At 44.4% G+C, this 23,052-nt stretch overlaps 9 protein-coding genes and 2 non-coding genes across 11 annotated transcripts in view; 5 read left to right on the top strand and 6 right to left on the bottom strand.

The window, feature by feature from the left end:
* Positions 1-23,052, bottom strand: part of LOC133015150 (histone H2A-like) — a 543,969-nt gene that overhangs the window by 198,166 nt on the left and 322,751 nt on the right. The window lies entirely within an intron of this gene.
* Positions 157-12,197, top strand: LOC133015506 (histone H2AX-like). Its single transcript, XM_061082727.1, has 2 exons — positions 157-545; positions 11,792-12,197. The coding sequence occupies exons 1-2, from the start codon at positions 163-165 to the stop codon at positions 12,195-12,197; spliced, it is 789 nt and encodes a 262-aa protein (XP_060938710.1). The 5' UTR covers positions 157-162.
* Positions 865-2,746, bottom strand: LOC133015500 (histone H1-like). Its single transcript, XM_061082722.1, has one exon. It carries the CDS (start codon positions 2,725-2,727, stop codon positions 2,107-2,109), a length of 621 nt encoding a protein of 206 aa, XP_060938705.1. The 5' UTR covers positions 2,728-2,746; the 3' UTR covers positions 865-2,106.
* Positions 4,807-5,242, top strand: LOC133015504 (histone H4). The gene has a single exon (XM_061082725.1). The coding sequence runs from the start codon at positions 4,871-4,873 to the stop codon at positions 5,180-5,182; it is 312 nt and encodes a 103-aa protein (XP_060938708.1). The 5' UTR covers positions 4,807-4,870; the 3' UTR covers positions 5,183-5,242.
* On the bottom strand, positions 6,894-7,057 carry LOC133016453 (U1 spliceosomal RNA). The gene has a single exon (XR_009681835.1). It is a non-coding gene; the product is annotated as a U1 spliceosomal RNA (small nuclear RNA).
* LOC133015502 (histone H2B-like) lies at positions 8,306-8,680 on the top strand. The gene has a single exon (XM_061082724.1). It carries the CDS (start codon positions 8,306-8,308, stop codon positions 8,678-8,680), a length of 375 nt encoding a protein of 124 aa, XP_060938707.1.
* Positions 10,930-11,496, bottom strand: LOC133015507 (histone H3). Its single transcript, XM_061082729.1, has one exon. The coding sequence runs from the start codon at positions 11,491-11,493 to the stop codon at positions 11,083-11,085; it is 411 nt and encodes a 136-aa protein (XP_060938712.1). The 5' UTR covers positions 11,494-11,496; the 3' UTR covers positions 10,930-11,082.
* On the bottom strand, positions 13,522-14,385 carry LOC133015501 (histone H1-like). Its single transcript, XM_061082723.1, has one exon. The coding sequence runs from the start codon at positions 14,364-14,366 to the stop codon at positions 13,746-13,748; it is 621 nt and encodes a 206-aa protein (XP_060938706.1). The 5' UTR covers positions 14,367-14,385; the 3' UTR covers positions 13,522-13,745.
* LOC133015505 (histone H4) lies at positions 16,446-16,881 on the top strand. The gene has a single exon (XM_061082726.1). The coding sequence runs from the start codon at positions 16,510-16,512 to the stop codon at positions 16,819-16,821; it is 312 nt and encodes a 103-aa protein (XP_060938709.1). The 5' UTR covers positions 16,446-16,509; the 3' UTR covers positions 16,822-16,881.
* Positions 18,533-18,696, bottom strand: LOC133016338 (U1 spliceosomal RNA). The gene has a single exon (XR_009681724.1). It is a non-coding gene; the product is annotated as a U1 spliceosomal RNA (small nuclear RNA).
* Positions 19,991-20,365, top strand: LOC133015574 (histone H2B-like). The gene has a single exon (XM_061082807.1). It carries the CDS (start codon positions 19,991-19,993, stop codon positions 20,363-20,365), a length of 375 nt encoding a protein of 124 aa, XP_060938790.1.

Below are 23,052 nucleotides of genomic sequence, written 5' to 3'. Positions count from 1 at the left end.
TGGAGGAAAGTGCCGGCCGTCCTCCACTGCTCTGCGGGAGGCTGATACTCTGGTTGGTCTGGCATGAACCGTCCCGCTCGATCCGCGGATATAAAACTGATTGTTCGAGCTTTTCACCGTACTTTCTCTTGACGTGTTTCAAGGAACCAATCTACATCCATCATGTCAGGCAGAGGCAAAACCGGCGGAAAGGCCAGAGCCAAGGCAAAGACCCGCTCTTCCCGCGCTGGGCTCCAGTTCCCCGTCGGTCGTGTTCACAGGCTGCTGCGTAAAGGCAACTACGCACATCGCGTTGGTGCCGGCGCCCCCGTCTACCTGGCGGCAGTGCTGGAGTACCTGACCGCTGAGATCCTGGAGCTGGCTGGAAACGCCGCCCGCGACAACAAGAAGAGCCGTATCATCCCCCGCCACCTGCAGCTGGCCGTCCGCAACGACGAGGAGCTCAACAAACTCCTGGGCGGAGTGACCATCGCTCAGGGCGGCGTGCTGCCCAACATCCAGGCTGTGCTGTTGCCCAAGAAGACCGAGAAGGCCACCAAGTCCAAGTAAAGCAAAGCCGCTTGACACCATCGACACAAAGGCTCTTTTAAGAGCCACTCACTCACCTCCAAAGAGCAAAACTCCTCATGTCACTCATCAATTTGAAAAATAAACAAGCTAAAGTCATTGTAGGGATATCAGCGGTTAGCACGTATTCGTGGGTGGTTTTTTTTCTGTGTCAGCTGTACGTGTCCTATAGTGAGGACACAATCACTCATGAAAGGCACCTGCCAGGATGTACAGCATAAATGCAAAAACAACACATCATCCAACTCATCCTAATGAAATAGAAACGACTGTGGGTACAACGTATTTAATTCAGCTTTCAACCTCTTTACATTTGTCATGGAGTAAATCTAGGATGTGAACTAAATATATCTATTCATTACACATCCTACAAACTTATTTACAGAGTAATGTAGTCATAAACAATCACTCTTGTACCTTTGCTTAATCTGTAAAATCCGCTTTGCCCTCCATGAGCTTGAGTGAAATATGAAATGAGTAATGTCGACAACACTTACTTAATTTGTGGTCACAGCGCTAATTTTGTTTTAGTTATCTAGATACAGTTATCTCATATTTCACCTCTGCACAGACTTGAGGCGTAAAGCCGCTGCACTCTGCTAAACAACATCCATCAAGAGCATCAAACTGTTGAAGTGCAGCTCCTAAACAAAACCAACAGCTCTGTCCATGGTCCTGAAACAGGATTAAAAGAGCTTGGTTTTTCTGAATTATACTCTGAAAAATGTACTCGGTGTTTTAAAAATAAATCTGAGAAAAACATCACCTGGACAAAAACACTTCTACTCCCTTTGAGTAAACTTAACCTTGTGACTTTCCGTCTGTTGGTGTTGCAGTGTCTGGTGAGAGTTCATCAAGACTTTAGTTTAATGACAGCCACTGATCAAGGTGATGCAGCTACAGAGCTCATTTTGATGAGTCAACACGTAGCTGCAATAAAACAGGAGAAGCTGAGCTACTGGAAAAGAAAGCTTCTGACAGGACACGGACGAGAGTTCGTCTGGTATGGGACGTTGTTCCAACTCCTATAATTTGGAGAGCAGCTCCATCTGCTGGCTGCCTGATGCTACTACAGTACAGTGTGGTTATATGATGTGATTTCTAAGCAGCTGTCACTTATATATTGAGCAAAGAAAGACACGAGAAAACTACGATAAATATAACAACAGGGGCACAATCTTTAGGAAGTGTGGTATATGAAGTAAATCGGATACCGCTGAACATCATGTTACATGATGTATGTGTGTGTGTGTGTGTGTGTGTGTGTCAGTAGGAGTCGGCTACTCCTTCACACAGAGTCTAGACTATGCTTTATACTATTTGACGTTTTTATATGAACTAACTCCTACATCTTAACATTGTCAGAAAGACATTTCATATTTGTCTAACCAACTTGACTCCCTATACCTAAGAACTCTGTCTCTACATATTTCTTAACAGTGGTGGTGAATGATGAGGACTCAGCTCTTTGTGGATAGACTTGTGTGGCTCTTAAAAGAGCCTTTTACCAGGATGGACATGTATCGCAGTGAGGACAGCTCACTTCTTCTTGGCTGCTGTCTTCTTCGCTTTGGGCTTGGCGACCCTCTTCGCGGGGGATTTCTTTGCAGCAGGCGCCTTTTTCCCCATCTTCTTGGGGCTCTTTGCCACTTTCTTGGGGCTCTTCGCCACCTTCTTCGGGCTCTTCGCCACCTTCTTGGCCGCTGCTGGTTTCGTCACCTTCTTCGGGGACTTTTTAGCGGCTGCTGGCTTCTTGGCTGCCTTGGGCTTTTTAGCCACTGCAGGTTTCTTGGCGGCGGGCTTCTTCGCTTTGGGAGCGGCCTTCTTCACCGCCTTCTGGACCTTGGTGTCCACCTTCTTGCTCATCTTGAACGAGCCCGTGGCCCCGGTTCCCCTGGTCTGGACCAGGGTCCCGCTGACCACCAGCTTCTTGATGGTGGTGTTGACGCGGGAGTTGTTCTTCTCCACATCGTAGCCTCCGGCAGCCAGAGCCTTCTTGAGGGCGGACACTGACGCGCCACTGCGCTCCTTGGACGCGGACACGGCTTTCACGATGAGCTCACTGACGCCGGGGCCGGCGGCCTTCGGTTTCACGACCTTCTTCTTGACCGCTTTAACCTTGGCGGCGGCTGGAGCCGGAGCTGGAGCGGCTTCTGACATCTTTCTCTTTGCGTTTAGATCAACGAAGAACTATCGGTGTGAGTTACAGGACTGTTGAGGAGTCCTGGTCGGGAGGCGGTACTTGAACACATCATGAGAACCGTGAAGACTCAGTCGAGCCGCTGCTCCTGTGTGCAGTGGGAACGCCGAGACACTTGTGTTTTCTCTTCACTGATAAACGACTTAAAAGTCAGTGGGTGAGCGGTGCTGGAGGCTGACAGTGAGGCAGCAGGTAGCGGACTTATTTGTCTTCATATTGAAGTCATGACGAGCTCTGATGCTCTCTGCATTTCGTCGGTGGAGCCTCCAAACACGACCCGTTCACCGCGGTGAGCAGCGCTGCTCCGCGGCTTTCCCCACTAGTTTCTCTCCTTAAATGAGTTCAAAAGCACCACAGCCCCACCAAAACCCGTTTCCCCGCTGCTCCACATGTTTGTTCAGAGAGACCGAGTGAAAACAAGCACCTGCTGATGATTCCTTTGTAATAAAGTCAAGAAATTGTGCAGGCAGCAAACACACCGCTGATGGCCGGGGCTCCTGGTGAAGTTGAGCCAGACTTCCTATCAGAGCCCTGACGTTTCACGCTGAAGATCATGCCATTAGCGCTACAGTTCATATCCATGTTGAATTTTCAATTTGATAAAATATACACTTCAAGCAATGATTAATTTAATATTGTGGCACATTTCTCTCATTTAATGCAAAAAGTCAACAGGTTCCATCATTTCTTTTCCCGAAAATGTTTAAGCCTTACTGGAATTTGCAATTTCTCTTCTTAGTAAATACCAAATTTTGCTCATCATAGTAACACTGGGATACATGTTTCCGTTCATGATTTGTGTAAAATAATCATTAAATCATGGCAAACGTTTCTTAAAAAACGATTTGACCCGTGTGTGAGACATCTCCGACAACCTGTCAATATGTAACCTAGTGATCAATAGATCAAGTCTTCTCTGATTTGTATGGCCAATAACACATTCATATTACAAATGAAGACTTTGGTGTCAACAACACTCTGAGTATCCAGAATGTACACACGTGTGGAGTATGTGAAGGTATTTGTGGAAATTGTAGCATGTAAACATGTACTTTTTACCATTCAAAAATTACTTTATTTATGGCTTACTTTTAATACAAACACTATAACACAAAGTACTTTCAATGCTAACAATGATAGAAAAAAACGCACACCCCTTCACTCACCCCCATTCAAGCTCATAGCAAAACCACAACAACAGTGTTGTTGTTGATCTCATAGTTTTTAACTCATGAATCAGGGGTAGGAAAGGAAAGACAAAGTGCAGAGACGGTCACTCTGCCCAGAAGTTTGTTGAGCTCCTCGTCATTGTGGACGGACAGCTACAGGTGGGATGAAAATACCATGTTAAGGATGCCACCGCAAAACCATGACCATTTTATCCAAGGTCCATATCTGCAAATGAAACCAGATGAATGCAGTAAAACAGAATCCAGCCGAATGTCAGTTTCTTATCAACAACACTTTCAAGCATACACAAGGTGCTTTTTAACTGGTCAGTATCCAATGATGCCAAATGAAAGAAGAAGAAAGTCACCCTGTCACCTTGGACTGCTAATAAAAGGGCATGTTCATAACACTATCAAAACAGTTTCAGACAAGCATCAAGTGCTTACACTGCACTGACACTTTTGAATATTACATTCACTTTTGGTTGGGGGTTGTGTTTTAGATAAAAGGCTATTTAAGTACTTAACAGGAGGGCTAAGGGATAAATCGTGAGCTGACTCTTTGTGTGACCACGGTTTTTCACTCAAGGTTGCTCAACATTCATACATTGTCTAAGTACTTCCCTAGTCAGTCCTAATGTTACTCTTATTTTTAACCCAGCGTTTTTCACAGGCACTCCTCCCACTTGATGGAAACGTGACACAGTCCTACTATTACACAAAACTGGTAAAGTGTCAGACTTTAATATCTACGGTCCTACATCCAAACCTGTGGAGGCGCTAGCGCACAATACATTTAATTCTCAGCGGCCATGAGGATCCACAGAGGAGGAAGAGGGCCGCCTCGGTCTTCTATCAGGTCCTCAGTCAAGCTATGACTAGCTGTGGTTCCCTCGGAGCACTCTATTGACTAGATCTCATCTAACTGAAGAAGATGTCTGGACGCGGAAAGGGAGGAAAGGGACTCGGTAAAGGAGGCGCAAAGCGTCACCGCAAAGTTCTCCGTGATAACATCCAGGGAATCACCAAGCCCGCCATCCGCCGCCTGGCTCGCCGTGGCGGAGTGAAGCGTATCTCCGGTCTGATCTACGAGGAGACCCGCGGCGTGTTGAAGGTTTTCCTGGAGAACGTGATCCGCGATGCTGTCACCTACACCGAGCACGCCAAGAGGAAGACCGTGACCGCCATGGACGTGGTGTATGCTCTGAAGAGACAGGGCCGCACTCTGTACGGCTTCGGCGGATAAACACACTTTCCAACAGCTCAACAACACAACGGCTCTTTTAAGAGCCACACACCGAGTCAATGAGAGCTCACATCCTCTGCTCAACACCAATCAGTCGTTCTTGGAGTATTTCCCTTAATTGTCAATATTTAGAAGTTATTTCATATCAAAACACCAAATTAAAGTGTACATTAACGATGTTGACATGATCTGCAGCTATTTCTTATGGACTTCATATACCATATTCCTTAGTTGAAATGGGTTCACAATTCACATTAATTCTTTTGTTTAGTAATCGTAGTTTCCTCTGGTCTTTAATTGCTAAATATATAAGTGACACCTAAAGACAGTTTATATTTATACTGTTAATATTTATACAAATATATAGTTTAATGACAGTTATATATACATAAACATATATACACATTGGCATAAGAAATACTGGCATAAGTTGCGGGTGAGCTGCTTAGATAAATGACAATTGCAGCCTCGCATCATACACATGTACATCTACTGTAGTGACATGAGGCAGCCAGCAGATGGCGCTGCTGTCCAAATTACGTGAACCGGAACAACGTCCACTACCAGTTGAACTCTCCTACATGTCTTGTCAGAAGCTTTGTTTTCCAGTAGCTCAGCTTCTCCAGTTATTGCATCTTCTTCTCTGTTCTGAGTTTTGAAAATGAGCTCTGTAGCTGCATCAACTTGATCAGGGGCTGTCACTACAATAAGGCACCCCCCCCTCCCTCCCTCCCTCCCCGGCTTTATGATTAGAAACACTTAGTTAAGTTTCAGAGTAGAATTACAAATCTTGCTTGAGGACCATGGTCAGAGCTGTCTGTTTAAGGTGCTGCACCCTCCCCAGATTTTTGATCTGAATGGATGTTGAGGAGCAGAGCGCAGCCGCTTTACGCTTCAAGTCTGTGCAGAAACACATGTAGGTGAAAAATGAGTCACCCCCTGACATTAACATGAATACACAGAAGCTCACACACACACACGCATATGTTAATATATTCACAAAGACACAAAGCCATTTAGCGCATATCTAAATTTAGCACTGAGCAACTACTTTTGTTGCTATGAAGAACACACAAGTGTCCTCTACATGTCCTTGTTCTGCGGGAGTTTAGCAACGGCCTTACACTGCAGCCCTCTGGAACCTGACTGACCTATCGACTCACTCACTGGTAATGGAGACCCTGTTGCAATACACACTAAGATAAAACACAGCACTTGATTGATTGTGTAACCATCTAAAGTAGTAAAGTAGAGGACGTGTTGAAGTGAAGCAAACACTTGTGTGAAATGAGTGGAGCAAACACTTGTGTGAAATGACATTGAATTACTTTATCAATGTTCTGGTCTCCAGCCCTTTTGTTCCCCTTGCAAAACAGAGTAAGCCTCGATGAAAAGCAGCCAGGTAAGCCCTGGCCGTCTCTGATAAATCACCACAAAGCCCAAAGACATAACAACTTTGTCTCAGAGACAACACAAACTGCTATAAATTGGCAAAAGTCAGCATACAGGCAGTACAAGAATTTCTAGCAAACATTACTTATCAAAACAGCCCACTTGGAACAGGAGTGACCCCGTCTATTTGCTGTTAAATTATACTTCTACCACAATCAGTGGCATTAGTGAGTGCATTGTGTTGGAAAAAACATGCACTACAACCAAACCTAAAAAATAGGCCCAGTGTCAGGCTCTTATTGCAATTGAACATGATGATCAGGGGAGAGCGCGGACGCAGTCCCCCACTACCACAAATTATGCAGTCGAGATTCCCACATTTGGGGAATTCGCACGGGTCAGCACAGCCGAAGTGCAATGGCTGAGCCTCGCCCTGGGTGAACCACCTTCATGATCATGGTATCTCCCCTGCCAGGTAAGTATGAGTTGGAGGCATTGGAGACAGGCTTTTGTTTCTCAGACACAGTTGCTTGGCTCACGGTGCCTCCCATGCATATTCACACAATCCAAAGGCCTTCAGTATCACATCATCCCCTTTTGGTAAAGGACTTGTTGAAGTGAAGCAAACACTTGTGTGAAATGAGTGGAGCAAACACTTGTGTGAAATGACATTGAATTACTTTATCAATGTTCTGGTCTCCAGCCCTTTTGTTCCCCTTGCAAAACAGAGTAAGCCTCGATGAAAAGCAGCCAGGTAAGCCCTGGCCGTCTCTGATAAATCACCACAAAGCCCAAAGACATAACAACTTTGTCTCAGAGACAACACAAACTGCTATAAATTGGCAAAAATCAGCATACAGGCAGTACAAGAATTTCTAGCAAACATTACTTATCAAAACAGCACACTTGGAACATGTGTGTGTGTGTGTGTGTGTGTGTGTGTGTGTGAGTGTGTGTGTGTGTGTGTGTGTGTGTGTGTGTGTGTGTGTGTGCTGTCTCTGCTTTGAAAGACAACGTCTTAATATGAAAGTCTATCCGAGTGATGTGGGCGAATTTCAACCGGATAAAATCTCCCTGTACTCTATTAAACAGGTCTTGACGCAGCAGCTAATTGGACTGTAATATTCAAAGGCAGCAGGCAGGACCAAGTGTCTATAGGATTTGTCTAATTTAATACAGGTATAACAATAATGACGATTATAATAAAAAGGTGCCAAATTTATCACGATCATCTTTTTCCCTTCTTTTCTTTGGGAGGGCGGCTCCCTATTGGCCAGCTACACCTGTTTATGTTCCAGGCACAAAGGAGCCGATACCGGTCCTGCTGATGGGTTGATGCTCTTCCACGGCACACAACAAACCTTCTTGCTCCTGCACGTTTGGATGTTCTATCTTGGAGGAGCTGTTCCCTTCTCATTTAGAGCTGTGTATTTATCAGGTTGCTTTGGTTCAGATTGTTTTAAATGATACTAATGTGATACCACCATAAATAATAATACGTTTCAGACATCTTGCATTTTTTCTTAACCTTCCAAAAGTTACCGTTGAGCTCTACAGTTCAACCTCTGTCAGCAGCAGAGTAGTGGACTCATGAACACGGAGACACTCCCACGTGCTGCACATTCAGCCAATGACAGAGAGGGAACGGCACATACTGATTTACATGTGATGTGTTCAAATACAGCCTGGCCACCAGCGTCTGTATTCATTTGAACGAACAATATCGTGACGATGCCTGACATAGCGAAGCCTGCGCCCAAGAAGGGCTCCAAGAAAGCGGTGGCCAAGGCCCCCGGTAAGGGTGGAAAGAAGAGGAGAAAGTCCAGGAAGGAGAGCTACGCCATCTACGTGTACAAAGTGCTGAAGCAGGTCCACCCCGACACCGGGATCTCCTCCAAGGCCATGGGCATCATGAACTCCTTCGTGAGCGACATCTTCGAGCGCATCGCCGGTGAGGCCTCTCGTCTGGCTCATTACAACAAGCGCTCCACCATCACCTCCAGGGAGATTCAGACCGCCGTCCGCCTGCTGCTGCCCGGGGAGCTGGCTAAACACGCCGTGTCTGAGGGCACCAAGGCCGTGACCAAGTACACCAGCTCCAAGTAAATGCCTCTGCGGAGACATCAAACCAACGGCTCTTTTAAGAGCCACACACTTTCTCTATGAAGACAAACTGTCCTGACTCTCACATGTCCAGCAATATTTCAACAGCCACTTTTAACTAGTAATGTAGCTGTGGTTAATTAAATTGAAGAGGAAAATCATGTGAATACATTCTAAACATCCCGCAAACTTCTCTAAACTTCTACTCATGAAAACAATTATTTTTTAAATCCAATAGCAGAATTTACTGCAGGACTTTTCCTCTGTCTCAAATCAGTGATTGCTGTTAGTCACGAGGAGCTGTTCCCCCCCTGGTGGTCATAATCGTATTGCAAAGAAGCCTATGAGATCCTTGCTCCTCAAAGTCAGAGGACTACACTTGCACGTACAACACAACCACCCACCAAAAGCAAGTGTTAACAATTTTTACTGGCTGTCCCCATTGAAAAGTGTGAAATGTGAAAGTTAACTAGTTTTCTATTGACGTTAAACATTGCCACAAAAAGTTGACCCCAAGGACTATAAGAAGGTGAAAGTACAACTAAGACATAACAATCTAATAGTCAATAGACAGTGACTCTTTAAACGTGGTCTTTTATTTAAAAAAAAAACAAGCAAAGATTTGTTTTATCAGCCCTAAAAGTCATGTTGTAGCTCTACAAAAGTGTTAGTGCAGCTCAAGCAGTGTACGCACTTGATGCTAGACGGGAATCGTTTTTGATAGTGTTATGAACATGCCCATTTATTATTAGTCCGGGGGGGCCAGTGTGTCTATGTTCATCTTTCATTAGGCATCTTTGGATACTGACCAGTTTTAAAATCACCTCAAGTATGCTTGAAACTGTTGCTGATTTCAACCTGTCATTCTGCTGGATTCTTTTGTACTATAGGGTTTAATTTACAGAAATGGACCTTAGAAAAAGAAGTCCTGGTTGTGTGGTGGCATCCTTGACATGATATTTTCGCCCCCCCGCCACCTGTAGCTGTCAGTCTACAACGACGAGGAGCTCATCAAACTCCTGAGCACAGTGACCATCTCTCCACTTTGCCTTTGCTTTCCTACCTTTGATTCATGAGTTGAAAACTGTGAGATTAACAGCAACACTGTTATTACATTGTTAAAATATATATATAACATTATAACATTGTTATGCTAAGATTTTGGATGGGTGTGAGTGAAGGGGAGGGGGGTGCTTTTTTATGTCAAGCATGGGAGGTACTTTGTGTTATAGTCCCTGTTTATAAAGCACTACATAAATAAAGTATATTTGAATGGTTCAAATAACATGTTTACATGCTACCACTTACCCACGGCAATCTACACAAACACTTTCAAATACTGCACATGTGTGTACATTCTGGACTCACAGTGTGTTTGTTGACACTAAAGCCTTCAATTGTAATATGAATGTGTTATTGGCTATAACAGTCTGAGAAGACTTGATCAATAGGTAACATATGGACAGGTTGACTGAGATCTCTCACTCACGAGACAAATAGTTTTTCAAAAACATTTGTCATGTTTTAATGATTATTTTAAACAAATAATGATTAAAATAATATACATAAACATGTATCCTAGTGTTAATGTGAAGAGTCAATGTAGGTGTTTACTAAATCAGACAGCAGAGACATTTAAAATTCCAGTAAAGCAAAGACATATGCTGCAAAATAAATGATACAACCTGTTGACTTTTTGTATTACATGAGAGAAATGTGCCACAATATTAATTTGATCATTGCTTGAAGTGTACATCTAGTAAAATTGACTACTTCAACATGGATATTAAATTAGGTCCTAATTATAGAACGACTCTCCAGCATCCTCAGCATGAAACGTTCATGGCTCTGATAGGAAGTCGGGCTCAACTTTCCCAGGAGCCTCGGCCATCAGCGGTGTGTTGGCTGCCTGCACAAAAACGTGACTTTATTACAAAGGGATCATCAGCAGGTCCTTGTTTTGTTTTGAAAAGACTTTGATGTGGTTGCCGTGGAAATCATGTTGCTGGCCGTGTCTTAGATTAGTCTTTGTTGCTTATATTCTATGCAGAGCTACTAATGCAACAAATATTTAACTGCAAACTCTTTTATATACAGTATAATGACATATAATGACAACGGTCATTTGTTCAATTATTTTGTAAATCGGATTAAAGTTAAATGTCTAAAAATATGGATTGTAATGTACTGTAATTACTTGATTATAAATTAATTATATTGTAATAACTTAATTTATTTATTACTCCAATGGTATTAATATGTACTTTAGGATCTGCAGTCAATTCTTGAGTTAGTTATATGTATTAACTGTCTTTAACAAGCAGGGCAACGGAGGACTTTTGTCTTGAGGGCAGTGAAGTGGCTCTTAAAAGAGCCGTTGTTATCGTCAGTGGAGCAGCAGCAGTTTATGCTCTCTCTCCGCGGATGCGGCGGGCCAGCTGGATGTCCTTGGGCATGATGGTAACCCTCTTGGCGTGGATGGCGCACAGGTTGGTGTCCTCGAACAGGCCGACCAGGTAAGCCTCGCTGGCCTCCTGCAGAGCCATGACAGCGGAGCTCTGGAAGCGCAGGTCGGTCTTGAAATCCTGAGCGATTTCTCTCACCAGGCGCTGGAAGGGCAGCTTGCGGATCAGCAGCTCCGTGGATTTCTGGTAGCGACGGATCTCTCTCAGAGCCACGGTACCGGGCCTGTAACGGTGAGGCTTCTTCACGCCACCGGTGGCCGGGGCGCTCTTACGTGCAGCCTTAGTGGCCAGCTGCTTCCTGGGGGCTTTGCCTCCGGTGGATTTACGAGCGGTCTGCTTGGTTCTTGCCATTTTGTTTCTTGTCTCTGCGATCGGGAGAAAGAGTGAAGCGGTGGAGAGACACTCTGCTTTTAAACTACGGAGGCAGCCGTGACATGGTGAGAGGCTCCTCCTGGAGCTCAGCGTCGCCCAAAGGAGCAACCCACCGCCCGAGTCCTGCTGCCTATTGGAGGAAAGTGCCGGCCGTCCTCCACTGCTCTGCGGGAGGCTGATACTCTGGTTGGTCTGGCATGAACCGTCCCGCTCGATCCGCGGATATAAAACTGATTGTTCGAGCTTTTCACCGTACTTTCTCTTGACGTGTTTCAAGGAACCAATCTACATCCATCATGTCAGGCAGAGGCAAAACCGGCGGAAAGGCCAGAGCCAAGGCAAAGACCCGCTCTTCCCGCGCTGGGCTCCAGTTCCCCGTCGGTCGTGTTCACAGGCTGCTGCGTAAAGGCAACTACGCACATCGCGTTGGTGCCGGCGCCCCCGTCTACCTGGCGGCAGTGCTGGAGTACCTGACCGCTGAGATCCTGGAGCTGGCTGGAAACGCCGCCCGCGACAACAAGAAGAGCCGTATCATCCCCCGCCACCTGCAGCTGGCCGTCCGCAACGACGAGGAGCTCAACAAACTCCTGGGCGGAGTGACCATCGCTCAGGGCGGCGTGCTGCCCAACATCCAGGCTGTGCTGTTGCCCAAGAAGACCGAGAAGGCCACCAAGTCCAAGTAAAGCAAAGCCGCTTGACACCATCGACACAAAGGCTCTTTTAAGAGCCACTCACTCACCTCCAAAGAGCAAAACTCCTCATGTCACTCATCAATTTGAAAAATAAACAAGCTAAAGTCATTGTAGGGATATCAGCGGTTAGCACGTATTCGTGGGTGGTTTTTTTTCTGTGTCAGCTGTACGTGTCCTATAGTGAGGACACAATCACTCATGAAAGGCACCTGCCAGGATGTACAGCATAAATGCAAAAACAACACATATCATCCTAATGAAATAGAAACGACTGTGGGTACAACGTATTTAATTCAGCTTTCAACCTCTTTACATTTGTCATGGAGTAAATCTAGGATGTGAACTAAATATATCTATTCATTACACATCCTACAAACTTATTTACAGAGTAATGTAGTCATAAACAATCACTCTTGTACCTTTGCTTAATCTGTAAAATCCGCTTTGCCCTCCATGAGCTTGAGTGAAATATGAAATGAGTAATGTCGACAACACTTACTTAATTTGTGGTCACAGCGCTAATTTTGTTTTAGTTATCTAGATACAGTTATCTCATATTTCACCTCTGCACAGACTTGAGGCGTAAAGCCGCTGCACTCTGCTAAACAACATCCATCAAGAGCATCAAACTGTTGAAGTGCAGCTCCTAAACAAAACCAACAGCTCTGTCCATGGTCCTGAAACAGGATTAAAAGAGCTTGGTTTTTCTGAATTATACTCTGAAAAATGTACTCGGTGTTTTAAAAATAAATCTGAGAAAAACATCACCTGGACAAAAACACTTCTACTCCCTTTGAGTAAACTTAACCTTGTGACTTTCCGTCTGTTGGTGTTGCAGTGTCTGGTGAGAGTTCATCAAGACTTTAGTTTAATGACAGCCACTGATCAAGGTGATGCAGCTACAGAGCTCATTTTGATGAGTCAACACGTAGCTGCAATAAAACAGGAGAAGCTGAGCTACTGGAAAAGAAAGCTTCTGACAGGACACGGACGAGAGTTCGTCTGGTATGGGACGTTGTTCCAACTCCTATAATTTGGAGAGCAGCTCCATCTGCTGGCTGCCTGATGCTACTACAGTACAGTGTGGTTATATGATGTGATTTCTAAGCAGCTGTCACTTATATATTGAGCAAAGAAAGACACGAGAAAACTACGATAAATATAACAACAGGGGCACAATCTTTAGGAAGTGTGGTATATGAAGTAAATCGGATACCGCTGAACATCATGTTACATGATGTATGTGTGTGTGTGTGTGTGTGTGTGTCAGTAGGAGTCGGCTACTCCTTCACACAGAGTCTAGACTATGCTTTATACTATTTGACGTTTTTATATGAACTAACTCCTACATCTTAACATTGTCAGAAAGACATTTCATATTTGTCTAACCAACTTGACTCCCTATACCTAAGAACTCTGTCTCTACATATTTCTTAACAGTGGTGGTGAATGATGAGGACTCAGCTCTTTGTGGATAGACTTGTGTGGCTCTTAAAAGAGCCTTTTACCAGGATGGACATGTATCGCAGTGAGGACAGCTCACTTCTTCTTGGCTGCTGTCTTCTTCGCTTTGGGCTTGGCGACCCTCTTCGCGGGGGATTTCTTTGCAGCAGGCGCCTTTTTCCCCATCTTCTTGGGGCTCTTTGCCACTTTCTTGGGGCTCTTCGCCACCTTCTTCGGGCTCTTCGCCACCTTCTTGGCCGCTGCTGGTTTCGTCACCTTCTTCGGGGACTTTTTAGCGGCTGCTGGCTTCTTGGCTGCCTTGGGCTTTTTAGCCACTGCAGGTTTCTTGGCGGCGGGCTTCTTCGCTTTGGGAGCGGCCTTCTTCACCGCCTTCTGGACCTTGGTGTCCACCTTCTTGCTCATCTTGAACGAGCCCGTGGCCCCGGTTCCCCTGGTCTGGACCAGGGTCCCGCTGACCACCAGCTTCTTGATGGTGGTGTTGACGCGGGAGTTGTTCTTCTCCACATCGTAGCCTCCGGCAGCCAGAGCCTTCTTGAGGGCGGACACTGACGCGCCACTGCGCTCCTTGGACGCGGACACGGCTTTCACGATGAGCTCACTGACGCCGGGGCCGGCGGCCTTCGGTTTCACGACCTTCTTCTTGACCGCTTTAACCTTGGCGGCGGCTGGAGCCGGAGCTGGAGCGGCTTCTGACATCTTTCTCTTTGCGTTTAGATCAACGAAGAACTATCGGTGTGAGTTACAGGACTGTTGAGGAGTCCTGGTCGGGAGGCGGTACTTGAACACATCATGAGAACCGTGAAGACTCAGTCGAGCCGCTGCTCCTGTGTGCAGTGGGAACGCCGAGACACTTGTGTTTTCTCTTCACTGATAAACGACTTAAAAGTCAGTGGGTGAGCGGTGCTGGAGGCTGACAGTGAGGCAGCAGGTAGCGGACTTATTTGTCTTCATATTGAAGTCATGACGAGCTCTGATGCTCTCTGCATTTCGTCGGTGGAGCCTCCAAACACGACCCGTTCACCGCGGTGAGCAGCGCTGCTCCGCGGCTTTCCCCACTAGTTTCTCTCCTTAAATGAGTTCAAAAGCACCACAGCCCCACCAAAACCCGTTTCCCCGCTGCTCCACATGTTTGTTCAGAGAGACCGAGTGAAAACAAGCACCTGCTGATGATTCCTTTGTAATAAAGTCAAGAAATTGTGCAGGCAGCAAACACACCGCTGATGGCCGGGGCTCCTGGTGAAGTTGAGCCAGACTTCCTATCAGAGCCCTGACGTTTCACGCTGAAGATCATGCCATTAGCGCTACAGTTCATATCCATGTTGAATTTTCAATTTGATAAAATATACACTTCAAGCAATGATTAATTTAATATTGTGGCACATTTCTCTCATTTAATGCAAAAAGTCAACAGGTTCCATCATTTCTTTTCCCGAAAATGTTTAAGCCTTACTGGAATTTGCAATTTCTCTTCTTAGTAAATACCAAATTTTGCTCATCATAGTAACACTGGGATACATGTTTCCGTTCATGATTTGTGTAAAATAATCATTAAATCATGGCAAACGTTTCTTAAAAAACGATTTGACCCGTGTGTGAGACATCTCCGACAACCTGTCAATATGTAACCTAGTGATCAATAGATCAAGTCTTCTCTGATTTGTATGGCCAATAACACATTCATATTACAAATGAAGACTTTGGTGTCAACAACACTCTGAGTATCCAGAATGTACACACGTGTGGAGTATGTGAAGGTATTTGTGGAAATTGTAGCATGTAAACATGTACTTTTTACCATTCAAAAATTACTTTATTTATGGCTTACTTTTAATACAAACACTATAACACAAAGTACTTTCAATGCTAACAATGATAGAAAAAAACGCACACCCCTTCACTCACCCCCATTCAAGCTCATAGCAAAACCACAACAACAGTGTTGTTGTTGATCTCATAGTTTTTAACTCATGAATCAGGGGTAGGAAAGGAAAGACAAAGTGCAGAGACGGTCACTCTGCCCAGAAGTTTGTTGAGCTCCTCGTCATTGTGGACGGACAGCTACAGGTGGGATGAAAATACCATGTTAAGGATGCCACCGCAAAACCATGACCATTTTATCCAAGGTCCATATCTGCAAATGAAACCAGATGAATGCAGTAAAACAGAATCCAGCCGAATGTCAGTTTCTTATCAACAACACTTTCAAGCATACACAAGGTGCTTTTTAACTGGTCAGTATCCAATGATGCCAAATGAAAGAAGAAGAAAGTCACCCTGTCACCTTGGACTGCTAATAAAAGGGCATGTTCATAACACTATCAAAACAGTTTCAGACAAGCATCAAGTGCTTACACTGCACTGACACTTTTGAATATTACATTCACTTTTGGTTGGGGGTTGTGTTTTAGATAAAAGGCTATTTAAGTACTTAACAGGAGGGCTAAGGGATAAATCGTGAGCTGACTCTTTGTGTGACCACGGTTTTTCACTCAAGGTTGCTCAACATTCATACATTGTCTAAGTACTTCCCTAGTCAGTCCTAATGTTACTCTTATTTTTAACCCAGCGTTTTTCACAGGCACTCCTCCCACTTGATGGAAACGTGACACAGTCCTACTATTACACAAAACTGGTAAAGTGTCAGACTTTAATATCTACGGTCCTACATCCAAACCTGTGGAGGCGCTAGCGCACAATACATTTAATTCTCAGCGGCCATGAGGATCCACAGAGGAGGAAGAGGGCCGCCTCGGTCTTCTATCAGGTCCTCAGTCAAGCTATGACTAGCTGTGGTTCCCTCGGAGCACTCTATTGACTAGATCTCATCTAACTGAAGAAGATGTCTGGACGCGGAAAGGGAGGAAAGGGACTCGGTAAAGGAGGCGCAAAGCGTCACCGCAAAGTTCTCCGTGATAACATCCAGGGAATCACCAAGCCCGCCATCCGCCGCCTGGCTCGCCGTGGCGGAGTGAAGCGTATCTCCGGTCTGATCTACGAGGAGACCCGCGGCGTGTTGAAGGTTTTCCTGGAGAACGTGATCCGCGATGCTGTCACCTACACCGAGCACGCCAAGAGGAAGACCGTGACCGCCATGGACGTGGTGTATGCTCTGAAGAGACAGGGCCGCACTCTGTACGGCTTCGGCGGATAAACACACTTTCCAACAGCTCAACAACACAACGGCTCTTTTAAGAGCCACACACCGAGTCAATGAGAGCTCACATCCTCTGCTCAACACCAATCAGTCGTTCTTGGAGTATTTCCCTTAATTGTCAATATTTAGAAGTTATTTCATATCAAAACACCAAATTAAAGTGTACAATTTTTAACGATGTTGACATGATCTGCAGCTATTTCTTATGGACTTCATATACCATATTCCTTAGTTGAAATGGGTTCACAATTCACATTAATTCTTTTGTTTAGTAATCGTAGTTTCCTCTGGTCTTTAATTGCTAAATATATAAGTGACACCTAAAGACAGTTTATATTTATACTGTTAATATTTATACAAATATATAGTTTAATGACAGTTATATATACATAAACATATATACACATTGGCATAAGAAATACTGAAGTTGCGGGTGAGCTGCTTAGATAAATGACAATTGCAGCCTCGCATCATACACATGTACATCTACTGTAGTGACATGAGGCAGCCAGCAGATGGCGCTGCTGTCCAAATTACGTGAACCGGAACAACGTCCACTACCAGTTGAACTCTCCTACATGTCTTGTCAGAAGCTTTGTTTTCCAGTAGCTCAGCTTCTCCAGTTATTGCATCTTCTTCTCTGTTCTGAGTTTTGAAAATGAGCTCTGTAGCTGCATCAACTTGATCAGGGGCTGTCACTACAATAAGGCACCCCCCCCTCCCTCCCTCCCTCCCCGGCTTTATGATTAGAAACACTTAGTTAAGTTTCAGAGTAGAATTACAAATCTTGCTTGAGGACCATGGTCAGAGCTGTCTGTTTAAGGTGCTGCACCCTCCCCAGATTTTTGATCTGAATGGATGTTGAGGAGCAGAGCGCAGCCGCTTTACGCTTCAAGTCTGTGCAGAAACACATGTAGGTGAAAAATGAGTCACCCCCTGACATTAACATGAATACACAGAAGCTCACACACACACACGCATATGTTAATATATTCACAAAGACACAAAGCCATTTAGCGCATATCTAAATTTAGCACTGAGCAACTACTTTTGTTGCTATGAAGAACACACAAGTGTCCTCTACATGTCCTTGTTCTGCGGGAGTTTAGCAACGGCCTTACACTGCAGCCCTCTGGAACCTGACTGACCTATCGACTCACTCACTGGTAATGGAGACCCTGTTGCAATACACACTAAGATAAAACACAGCACTTGATTGATTGTGTAACCATCTAAAGTAGTAAAGTAGAGGACGTGTTGAAGTGAAGCAAACACTTGTGTGAAATGAGTGGAGCAAACACTTGTGTGAAATGACATTGAATTACTTTATCAATGTTCTGGTCTCCAGCCCTTTTGTTCCCCTTGCAAAACAGAGTAAGCCTCGATGAAAAGCAGCCAGGTAAGCCCTGGCCGTCTCTGATAAATCACCACAAAGCCCAAAGACATAACAACTTTGTCTCAGAGACAACACAAACTGCTATAAATTGGCAAAAGTCAGCATACAGGCAGTACAAGAATTTCTAGCAAACATTACTTATCAAAACAGCCCACTTGGAACAGGAGTGACCCCGTCTATTTGCTGTTAAATTATACTTCTACCACAATCAGTGGCATTAGTGAGTGCATTGTGTTGGAAAAAACATGCACTACAACCAAACCTAAAAAATAGGCCCAGTGTCAGGCTCTTATTGCAATTGAACATGATGATCAGGGGAGAGCGCGGACGCAGTCCCCCACTACCACAAATTATGCAGTCGAGATTCCCACATTTGGGGAATTCGCACGGGTCAGCACAGCCGAAGTGCAATGGCTGAGCCTCGCCCTGGGTGAACCACCTTCATGATCATGGTATCTCCCCTGCCAGGTAAGTATGAGTTGGAGGCATTGGAGACAGGCTTTTGTTTCTCAGACACAGTTGCTTGGCTCACGGTGCCTCCCATGCATATTCACACAATCCAAAGGCCTTCAGTATCACATCATCCCCTTTTGGTAAAGGACTTGTTGAAGTGAAGCAAACACTTGTGTGAAATGAGTGGAGCAAACACTTGTGTGAAATGACATTGAATTACTTTATCAATGTTCTGGTCTCCAGCCCTTTTGTTCCCCTTGCAAAACAGAGTAAGCCTCGATGAAAAGCAGCCAGGTAAGCCCTGGCCGTCTCTGATAAATCACCACAAAGCCCAAAGACATAACAACTTTGTCTCAGAGACAACACAAACTGCTATAAATTGGCAAAAATCAGCATACAGGCAGTACAAGAATTTCTAGCAAACATTACTTATCAAAACAGCACACTTGGAACATGTGTGTGTGTGTGTGTGTGTGTGTGTGTGTGTGAGTATGTGTGTGTGTGTGTGTGTGTGTGTGTGTGTGTGTGTGTGTGTGTGTGTGTGTGTGTGTGTGTGTGTGTGTGTGTGTTTGTGTGTGCTGTCTCTGCTTTGAAAGACAACGTCTTAATATGAAAGTCTATCCAAGTGATGTGGGCGAATTTCAACCGGATAAAATCTCCCTGTACTCTATTAAACAGGTCTTGACGCAGCAGCTAATTGGACTGTAATATTCAAAGGCAGCAGGCAGGACCAAGTGTCTATAGGATTTGTCTAATTTAATACAGGTATAACAATAATGACGATTATAATAAAAAGGTGCCAAATTTATCACGATCATCTTTTTCCCTTCTTTTCTTTGGGAGGGCGGCTCCCTATTGGCCAGCTACACCTGTTTATGTTCCAGGCACAAAGGAGCCGATACCGTTCCTGCTGATGGGTTGATGCTCTTCCACGGCACACAACAAACCTTCTTGCTCCTGCACGTTTGGATGTTCTATCTTGGAGGAGCTGTTCCCTTCTCATTTAGAGCTGTGTATTTATCAGGTTGCTTTGGTTCAGATTGTTTTAAATGATACTAATGTGATACCACCATAAATAATAATACGTTTCAGACATCTTGCATTTTTTCTTAACCTTCCAAAAGTTACCGTTGAGCTCTACAGTTCAACCTCTGTCAGCAGCAGAATAGTGGACTCATGAACACGGAGACACTCCCACGTGCTGCACATTCAGCCAATGACAGAGAGGGAACGGCACATACTGATTTACATGTGATGTGTTCAAATACATCCTGGCCACCAGCGTCTGTATTCATTTGAACGAACAATATCGTGACGATGCCTGACATAGTGAAGCCTGCGCCCAAGAAGGGCTCCAAGAAAGCGGTGGCCAAGGCCCCCGGAAAGGGTGGAAAGAAGAGGAGAAAGTCCAGGAAGGAGAGCTACGCCATCTACGTGTACAAAGTGCTGAAGCAGGTCCACCCCGACACCGGGATCTCCTCCAAGGCCATGGGCATCATGAACTCCTTCGTGAGCGACATCTTCGAGCGCATCGCCGGTGAGGCCTCTCGTCTGGCTCATTACAACAAGCGCTCCACCATCACCTCCAGGGAGATTCAGACCGCCGTCCGCCTGCTGCTGCCCGGGGAGCTGGCTAAACACGCCGTGTCTGAGGGCACCAAGGCCGTGACCAAGTACACCAGCTCCAAGTAAATGCCTCTGCGGAGACATCAAACCAACGGCTCTTTTAAGAGCCACACACTTTCTCTATGAAGACAAACTGTCCTGACTCTCACATGTCCAGCAATATTTCAACAGCCACTTTTAACTAGTAATGTAGCTGTGGTTAATTAAATTGAAGAGGAAAATCATGTGAATACATTCTAAACATCCCGCAAACTTCTCTAAACTTCTACTCATGAAAACAATTATTTTTTAAATCCAATAGCAGAATTTACTGCAGGACTTTTCCTCTGTCTCAAATCAGTGATTGCTGTTATTCACGAGGAGCTGTTCCCCCCCTGGTGGTCATAATCGTATTGCAAAGAAGCCTATGAGATCCTTGCTCCTCAAAGTCAGAGGACTACACTTGCACGTAAAACACAACCACCCACCAAAAGCAAGTGTTAACAATTTTTACTGGCTGTCCCCATTGAAAAGTGTGAAATGTGAAAGTTAACTAGTTTTCTATTGACGTTAAACATTGCCACAAAAAGTTGACCCCAAGGACTATAAGAAGGTGAAAGTACAACTAAGACATAACAATCTAATAGTCAATAGACAGTGACTCTTTAAACGTGGTCTTTTATATAAAAAAAACAAGCAAAGATTTGTTTTATCAGCCCTAAAAATCATGTTGTAGCTGTACAAAAGTGTTAGTGCAGCTCAAGCAGTGTACGCACTTGATGCTAGACGGGAATCGTTTTTAAAAGTGTTATGAACATGCCCATTTATTATTAGTCCGGGGGGGCCAGTGTGTCTATGTTCATCTTTCATTAGGCATCTTTGGATACTGACCAGTTTTAAAATCACCTCAAGTATGCTGGAAACTGTTGCTGATTTCAACCTGTCATTCTGCTGGATTCTTTTGTACTATAGGGTTTAATTTACAGAAATGGACCTTAGAAAAAGAAGTCCTGGTTGTGTGGTGGCATCCTTGACATGATATTTTCGCCCCCCCGCCACCTGTAGCTGTCAGTCTACAACGACGAGGAGCTCATCAAACTCCTGAGCACAGTGACCATCTCTCCACTTTGCCTTTGCTTTCCTACCTTTGATTCATGAGTTGAAAACTGTGAGATTAACAGCAACACTGTTATTACATTGTTAAAATATATATATAACATTATAACATTGTTATGCTAAGATTTTGGATGGGTGTGAGTGAAGGGGAGGGGGGTGCTTTTTTATGTCAAGCATGGGAGGTACTTTGTGTTATAGTGCCTGTTTATAAAGCACTACATAAATAAAGTATATTTGAATGGTTCAAATAACATGTTTACATGCTACCACTTACCCACGGCAATCTACACAAACACTTTCACATACTGCACATGTGTGTACATTCTGGACTCACAGTGTGTTTGTTGACACTAAAGCCTTCAATTGTAATATGAATGTGTTATTGGCTATAACAGTCTGAGAAGACTTGATCAATAGGTAACATATGGACAGGTTGACTGAGATCTCTCACTCACGAGACAAATAGTTTTTTCAAAAACATTTGTCATGTTTTAATGATTATTTTAAACAAATAATGATTAAAATAATATACATGTATCCTAGTGTTAATGTGAAGAGTCAATGTAGGTGTTTACTAAATCAGACAGCAGAGACATTTAAAATTCCAGTAAAGCAAAGACATATGCTGCAAAATAAATGATACAACCTGTTGACTTTTTGTATTACATGAGAGAAATGTGCCACAATATTAATTTGATCATTGCTTAAAGTGTACATCTAGTAAAATTGACTACTTCAACATGGATATTAAATTAGGTCCTAATTATAGAACGACTCTCCAGCATCCTCAGCATGAAACGTTCATGGCTCTGATAGGAAGTCGGGCTCAACTTTCCCAGGAGCCTCGGCCATCAGCGGTGTGTTGGCTGCCTGCACAAAAACGTGACTTTATTACAAAGGGATCATCAGCAGGTGCTTGTTTTGTTTTGAAAAGACTTTGATGTGGTTGCCGTGGAAATCATGTTGCTGGCCGTGTCTTAGATTAGTCTTTGTTGCTTGTATTCTATGCAGAGCTACTAATGCAACAAATATTTAACTGCAAACTCTTTTATATATAGTATAATGACATATAATGACAACGGTCATTTGTTCAATTATTTTGTAAATCGGATTAAAGTTAAATGTCTAAAAATATGGATTGTAATGTACTGTAATTACTGGATTATAAATGAATGACTGTAATTGTAATAACTTAATTTATTTATTACTCCAATGGTATTAATATGTACTTTAGGATCTGCAGTCAATTCTTGAGTTAGTTATATGTATTAACTGTCTTTAACAAGCAGGGCAACGGAGGACTTTTGTCTTGAGGGCAGTGAAGTGGCTCTTAAAAGAGCCGTTGTTATCGTCAGTGGAGCAGCAGCAGTTTATGCTCTCTCTCCGCGGATGCGGCGGGCCAGCTGGATGTCCTTGGGCATGATGGTAACCCTCTTGGCGTGGATGGCGCACAGGTTGGTGTCCTCGAACAGGCCGACCAGGTAAGCCTCGCTGGCCTCCTGCAGAGCCATGACAGCGGAGCTCTGGAAGCGCAGGTCGGTCTTGAAATCCTGAGCGATTTCTCTCACCAGGCGCTGGAAGGGCAGCTTGCGGATCAGCAGCTCCGTGGATTTCTGGTAGCGACGGATCTCTCTCAGAGCCACGGTACCGGGCCTGTA

Source organism: Limanda limanda, chromosome 12 (genome assembly GCF_963576545.1).
Source record: "Limanda limanda chromosome 12, fLimLim1.1, whole genome shotgun sequence".
Taxonomy (NCBI): domain Eukaryota; kingdom Metazoa; phylum Chordata; class Actinopteri; order Pleuronectiformes; family Pleuronectidae; genus Limanda; species Limanda limanda.
The sequence above is the reverse complement of the archived record's forward strand: the minus strand, read 5'-3'. Positions and strand labels throughout refer to the sequence as shown.